This window comes from Penaeus japonicus, unplaced genomic scaffold (assembly GCF_977035675.1).
Source record: "Penaeus japonicus unplaced genomic scaffold, GWHDUDI00000001_assembly GWHDUDI00000019, whole genome shotgun sequence".
NCBI lineage: Eukaryota > Metazoa > Arthropoda > Malacostraca > Decapoda > Penaeidae > Penaeus > Penaeus japonicus.
The window spans coordinates 28,363,884-28,371,383 of record NW_028234421.1 but is presented as its reverse complement, the minus strand read 5'-3'; the positions used below and the strand labels follow the sequence as shown (position 1 = coordinate 28,371,383).

General features: G+C 38.5%; 1 protein-coding gene across 4 annotated transcripts in view; it reads left to right on the top strand.

Annotated features, from left to right (window-relative positions):
- The window catches only part of LOC122247274 (ras-related protein Rab-32), a 44,280-nt gene that overhangs the window by 36,731 nt on the left and 49 nt on the right, over positions 1 to 7,500 (top strand). For all 4 annotated transcript variants that reach the window (XM_086547605.1, XM_086547604.1, XM_086547602.1 and 1 more), the window contains exons 2-5: positions 3,126 to 3,333; positions 5,152 to 5,333; positions 5,986 to 6,129; positions 6,409 to 7,500. The exon at positions 6,409 to 7,500 is cut by the window's right edge and continues 49 nt beyond it. In XM_086547605.1, coding sequence (XP_086403731.1) covers positions 3,126 to 3,333; positions 5,152 to 5,333; positions 5,986 to 6,129; positions 6,409 to 6,519 — 645 coding nt within the window. In that variant the 3' untranslated portion in view covers positions 6,520 to 7,500. The remainder of the gene's footprint in view (positions 1 to 3,125; positions 3,334 to 5,151; positions 5,334 to 5,985; positions 6,130 to 6,408) is intronic.

Here is a 7,500-nt window from a genome sequence, read left to right as displayed (position 1 = left end):
TCTCTATGTCTGTCAGTCTCTCTCTTTCTCCCTCACATTCTCCTCCCCACCTCCTTCACTCCCTCCCTCCCTCTCTGTCTATGTCTGTCAGTCTCTCTCTTTCTCCCTCACATTCTCCTCCCCACCTCCTTCACTCCCTCCCTCCCTCTCTGTCTATGTCTGTCAGTCTCTCTCTTTCTCCCTCACATTCTCCTCCCCACCTCCTTCACTCCCTCCCTCCCTCTCTGTCTATGTCTGTCAGTCTCTCTCTTTCTCCCTCACATTCTCCTCCCCCACCTTCTTCACTCCCTCCCTCTCTGTCTCTGTCTGTCAGTCTCTCTCTTTCTCCCTCACATCCTCATCCCCTCCCTCCCTCCCTCCCTCCTTCCCACCCTCCCAATCTCCCTCCCTCCCTCCCTTCTTCCCTCCCTCTCGCCTTCCATCCCTCCCTCCACCATAATCATCTCCGTACACAGTCACAAGGCAAAGGTGTCCGAAGTCAGCGGTGTTGTTTCGATGATCACATTTCAACCTGTTACTGAATCTCCTTATCCGTTCCTGCACATATTTGATGTTTGTCTGTTACTCTTTTTTTGTTTTGTTTTTGTTTCGTATTTCACTCAGCGTTGTTGTTTTTGTGTGTATTTTTTGTTGTATTTGTTTTAGTTTTGGTATTGTTTTTTTCTTTTTCTTTTTCTTGATATTTGGTTTTTAACATGCATCTGTTTTCTCTTCTCTTTGTGTGTGTGTGTGTGTGTGTGTGTGTGTGTGTGTGTGTGTGTGTGTGTGTGTGTGTGTGTGTGTGTGTGTGTGTGTGTGTGTGTGTGTGAAATAATACCACTACGGGAAAGCAAACACTGCAACGTGGTTTCCATTATCACAAGCACAAACACAATAACGTGAAGGAAACATAATGAAATGTGGTAGAGTTTGGTTTCATTGTTTTTATACGCCACTGTATTATGTGGCGCGTTCTGATCATAATTAGCTATTATTTTTATTAATTTAATTGTATATTTCTATATATATAATGTTTTTTTCTTTCTAGTTTTGATGATTTCTACTAAAGAGGATGGTATTGATTTTAGAAAAAAAAAAATAGATGAATGAATGAGTGAATCGATGATAACTTTATTAATTGTAGATTAAGGAATCAGTGAAAATCTTAACCGGTAAGGAGGAGGAGGTGGAGGAGGAGGAGGAGGAGGAGGAGGAGGAGGAGGAGGAGGAGGAGGAGGAGGAGGAAGAAGAAGAAGAAGAAGAAGAAGAAGAAGAAGAAGAAGAAGAAGATGCAGAATTAGAAGAAGGAGAAAGAGAAAGAAGAGGAGGAGGAGGAGGAGGAGGAGGAGGAGGAGGAGGAGGAGGAGGAGGAGGAGGAGGAGGAGGAGGAGGAGGAGGAGGAGGAGGAAAAGGATGAGGAAAAGGATGAGGAGGAGAAGAAGAAGAAGAAGAAGAAGAAGAAGAAGAAGAAGGAGGAGGAGGAAAAGGATGAGGAAAAGGATGAGGAGGAGAAGAAGAAGAAGAAGAAGAAGAAGAAGAAGAAGAAGGAGGAGGAGGAGAAGGAGAAGGAGAAGGAGAAGGAGAAGGAGAAGAAGAAGAAGAAGAAGAAGAAGAAGAAGAAGAAGAAGAAGAAGAAGAAGAAGAAGAAGAAGAAGAAGAAGAAGAAGGAGAAGAAGAAGAAGAAGGTAAAGAAGAAGAAGAAGGTGAAGAAGAAGAAGAAGAAGGTGAAGAAGAAGAAGAAGAAGAAGAAGAAGAAGAAGAAGAAGAAGAAGAAGAAGAACAGAAGAAAAAGTAAAGGAAGAAAAAACAATGAAAAAGAAGAAAAAGAGTAAGAATATGAACACGAATAAGAATACGATAAAGATGGTAATAACGACGACAACGAAGACGAAGAAGGCGATGATTCCGAAGATGATGTCAACGACAGAAACTTGAAACCGAAGAAGACATAAGGAGGAGAAGCAGCGCCGCCCATCCGAAGGGGAGGATCCACCTTCGGCCGCAAAGGATTATCTCGGCTTCCTTCCACCCGAGAGCCGAGGCACGCACGCACGCACGCACGCGCAGATGTGTGGACTCCTTCGACACTCGATAGGGACGGTTTTGTTGTTGTTTGGGAGGAAGGAAGGAAGGAAGGAGAGGGATGTTTGGTGGGTGGGTGGGGGATGGGGGGGTTGGGGGGGGGTGTAGAGGGGTGGGGGGGTTGTTGGGTTGTTGGAAGTCGTTCTGGTGGTGGAGGGATGTGCTGGGTTTTTGCATGTTGGAAGATTGGGGTGTATGTTTGTTGCGGTTTATATATATATATATATATATATATATATATATATATATATATATATATATATATATATATTTATATTTATATATATATATTATTTTATACACGTATATACATATTGTGAAGATATATACATAGTTATATATATATATATATATATATATATATATATATATATATATATATATATATATATATATATTTATGTATATATGAACACGAACACACACACACACACACACACACACACACACACACACATTCATTCATCCTTTTTTCAGATACTATTATATTATAGTACGTTTAGCTTTGTACATACTATAAGCTACTTTAAGAGTACATTCATGTATGACCCCCTTCCAGTTCATCAGTCTAGAAACAAACAAGTAAAACCCGTTAAATTGTGTATCTAGTTCTACCATTCGATTCTGGAAGCCCGACGCATCACGGCAGCTGATCAGACAAATTATTTAACTCATCTCCACTGATTGATTTAATCGAATTCTCTCGCTTTCCTGACCTACCTGACGTGTAACTGAGATACTTAATTAATCTACTAATTTCACTTTGCTGACATATCAAGATAACGACCAATTAGGTAACGTGATCGTAAACTCGACCTGCCAGATAGCTAACCAATTAATTTGATCCAATCCTCTCACTATCCCGACCTACCAGACATATAACTAATCAATTTAATCCAATCTTGTTACCATCCCGACCTACCTGACAGTTAAATGACCAATCAAGGATTTGTATCCAATCTTTTTAAAACCCCGACCGACCAGAAAGACAGGTGACCAATACATACCGAAAAAAAATCGAATCCTTTACTAATCTGAATTCTCTTCCTCTCCCAACCTCTCAGGCAGGTGCAAGCACAGACAAGCGCGAGCACCTGTACAAGATCCTGGTGATTGGCGAACTAGGAACCGGTAAGACGTCAATCATCAAACGCTATGTCCACCAGTTCTTCAGTCAGCACTACCGGGCTACCATCGGGGTCGACTTCGCCCTCAAAGTCCTCAACTGGGACAGCAATACAGTAATCCGTCTGCAGCTCTGGGATATTGCAGGTGAGGTGCTAGGTGGAGTGGTGGAGTCCTGGAATGGTGGAGTGATGGAGTGGTGGTGGGGGATAGGTAGGAGTGGAGAGTGTGTGTTTGGTGGTGGGGGATAGGTGGAGTGTGTGCGTGAGTGTCTCGGAGAGTGTCTGGTTTGTTGAGTTAGGGTGGAATATGTGTGGGAGTGTCTGTTGTGCTAGTTAATGGAGTTTTTTGTGAGGTCGGTTGGGGTGGAGTACGTATTTGTGAATGAGATAAAATGTGAGTACGAGTGCGAGTGTGAGTGAACGAGTGAGCAAGTGAATGAGAGAATAAGAGAATGAGAGAGATATAGATCGATATATATATATATATATATATATATATATATATATATATATTTATATATAATATATATATACATAGATAGAGAGAGAGAGAGAGAGAGAGCGAGAGAAAGAGAGAGATAAAGAATATAGTGTAGCTAGGTATAATTTTTTTCAGTATCTCTAACTCCAAGTTAAACATATCGTGAGATTTTTATAAACTTTATGTATAACATTGACTTCGAAAAGTGTGATACAAGTGTTTGGAAAATAATCTAATTATAAACTTTTGCAATACTAATCCGGTCAACTTTGAAAACATGGCATGGTAATTAATGAAACGAACATAAAACGGGTCAACACGTATAACTACTAATTTTCGTTTTCTTTGAATAAATCATACACGCATGCAAGGTCATCATAGGTGGCGTGCAGGGTTTTCCCAGCATTTTTTTTTTGCAATATTCCCTGCATAAAAGTTGAAATCACTGCAACCTTCACTGTGAGTCAGTATGAATAGTTTATTTAGAATGTAAGATTTATTCTATATTTCACGAAATGTACAACGAACTATCATGATCTGCGATGTAAACTATCACAAAAAGAACTCCCTGCATAAAACAAAAATCACTACAACCTTCGCTGAAGTCAGAATGAACAGTTTATTCAAAATTTAAGATATATTCTGAATGACCAACAATTCATCACGAAATGTTACACGAACTATCATGATATGTGAAGGAAAACAATCGCAAGAAAAGAACTACTCTCCTCACTTTAACTGTAAGGAGCGTTTAAGACGTAACGATTTTTCGCCGTCCACCGGAGACGGCTCGTAATCGTGCTTTCCAATAACATTAGCATCAATAAACATTTTCATGCGCGGCGAGTACCAAGGACAACATAAGGCGGCGTTTTGGTGTCCACGGCGGACGGTGAAAAGTCGATGCGTCTGAAAGAAGCCTATGAAGAGTCGCGTGATCAGTGACAGACATCGTGGAAGTGCTGGCGAAATGTCTAAAAGGGGCCATGTTACAAGAACAGTTAGTCACTTCAGTCCTCCTCAGCCTCATTCTTTTCACCTTTTTGGGTTTCATTTACTTAGGGTTTGATGAAAGAAGTCTCCTTATAAGGGACGTTCCACGCGAGGTAAAAGTACATTAATGTTTTTTAAGCACCAGGTCCAAAACTACCCGTGTTTTTAAGTCAGAATTTCTCACGTAGACAAGCCTGTTGAAATATAAATATATATAACTTTGGCACACACACACACACACACACACACACATCAAGAGAACGAGATCGAGAGAATAGAATAATTGTAGCACCAAGGAATGTCTAGAGAAACCATAGAAAACAAATGTATATTTTTATCAGAGCATATCATACTATCACAAATTATGACAAAAGTTTTCTATTTCAATATTTTCAGCTCACAACACACACACACAAAAAAAAAAAAAAAATCCACAACACTTATAGACTCATAATAAAAAAAAATATTTTCCTCTCCACGCAATTTCAGGCCAGGAGCGTTTTGGAAACATGACTCGGGTGTACTACAAGGAGGCCGTTGGAGCCTTCGTGGTTTTCGACGTGACTCGAGCTCAGACCTTCGACGCCGTCACCAAATGGAAGACGGATCTGGACACGAAAGTCACCCTTGCGGACGGCTCTCCCATCCCGGCGGTTCTGCTTGCTAATAAGGTGGGGATGGTGGACGAGCTTTTGCTCTTTCTTCTTATATTACTTCTTTTTTGTTGTTATGTTCGTTTTCTTTATTTATTATTATTACTATTTATTCTATAAAAACTACTACCAAAACGACTCAAACGACTCAAATGTCCTACTATTATTACTATTGCTATTACTCCTACTAATACAACTATTTACAATTACTATTACTATTATTTACTTGTGCTACTATTAGTACTATGACTATTATCACTGCTTATGTTGCCATGACTTCACTATTGCTGCTGCTTCTGTTTTTACTATTGTTACCAATATCACTTATATCACTAGATTATGAAATTCAGAACTCTGGTTTCTTGTGCAGTGTGTTCTTTCCTGAATGTTTATTTTTATTACAACATATTTATCATTCTTATATTACATAACATGATTTCCACTGCATTAAACAAGAATCGCTTCTATGCATTTGTTTGTGCATCTATATATCTATGCATTTATGTGTTACTTTATCTTATTTTATGTTTTATTCACGCGTTTTATATTAATTTGCGTATTCATTCATCAATATATATGCGTTTGTGTCTGTGTATATATATATTTCTTTACGTATTTATGTATCAATTTATTCATATTGTCCTTTACGTACATGCCTGTTTCTTGACAGTGTGACCAGCCTAAGGAAGGGGTCGTGAACAATCCTGCCCGAATGGATGACTACTGCCGAGAGCGAGGTTTCAGCGGATGGTTTGAAACCTCTGCCAAAGAGAACATTAACATCGACGAAGCATCACGATTTCTTGTTAACAAGGTAAAGAGGAAATATTATTTTTTGTTTTTTTTTCTTGAGGACTTATTCACGCTTTGGGAGTGGTGTGTCATGGTAGTGATTATGTGGTTGTTCTTTTCAGATTAGAATGAGTGCTTTGTAATACCTAGTTTATCATCAATGCATATTCAATAAACAACAGTACACTTGATGATTTTTGTATATATTATCTAGTTATCATGAACACACAATATTAGACGTTTAATGATTAGAGTTCAAACATTCTGTAAACTAAAAATCGCATCTGTCCAACGTCACCAGATCCTAAGCAACGAAAAGCAGGGAATGATGATGACCGAATCCCTCGACACGGACAAGTTCTCCATCGACGGGAAACCTAATCCAACCGAGAAAGCTGGATGTCGATGCTAAAAGGAGTCAGACTGATGACTTCCCGCCCACTCGTAGAAGTACTGCCGCGTACATTCTAGAACTACTACAGTACTATGTACATTTCCATCCGCCAAGATGTGTCTGCCTCCGATGCAGGTAGTGAGGAATTGAGACAGTGTGTGTGTTTATGAATAAGATGCATTGACGGTTGCAGAAAATATCACACTCATCCTGGTCAAGGAATAATAGGATGAGGGAGTGATCGTATTATGACACTTGCATTGTGATGTGATAACCTTTTTTTTTGTCTTCTTAGTTTTTGTAATGGGAAGAAATATAATTATTTGGAGTTGATTAATAATACTCAATGAAATTAGGTGGAAATGAATGTAGGCAACCTGGGCATTGATGTGTTTTTGGCCGTGATGTGGATTTTAGACTTTGGTTTTTGTTTATTTATGTAAAAAAAAAAAACATTTTTGAGTGGTTCCGTTGCACAAGATAAGTTGTTTTATCTTTACATTACACATTCCAGCTGAAAATTATACAATTCCAGACTTATTGAAGATATGTTTCTTTGAGTTTACAGGTGATGTTTTTGTTTTGATTTTCACTTCTTCAACTTTTATATAATTTCTTACAAATTTCTTTCCAGATGCTGTAACAGTACATAATTAGAGGATAATCATTTTGTATTAGACTATCACTATCTCTTTCTTTTTGTTTGCTTTCAAAAGTCACATTATAACTTCTATTTTAAAGGCTTGAAGCTCTGTCTTTGGGAGCTTTTGTGTTACCAAAGTAAACATAAGGTGTGAAAATCAGCCAAATGCAATACTTAATTCTTATAATTCATTTGAAGAACAAAGAAGACAATATGCCTGATATATTTTCATGGACTACATTTAGGGGATCAGTTTGTATAGATTATTGGAAAAGGCAGTTTTATTTTTTTTGAGACAACATACTGTTGTATAAGTTTTTCTTTCTATTAAGTTATAAGAAACATGACCTAAAAAT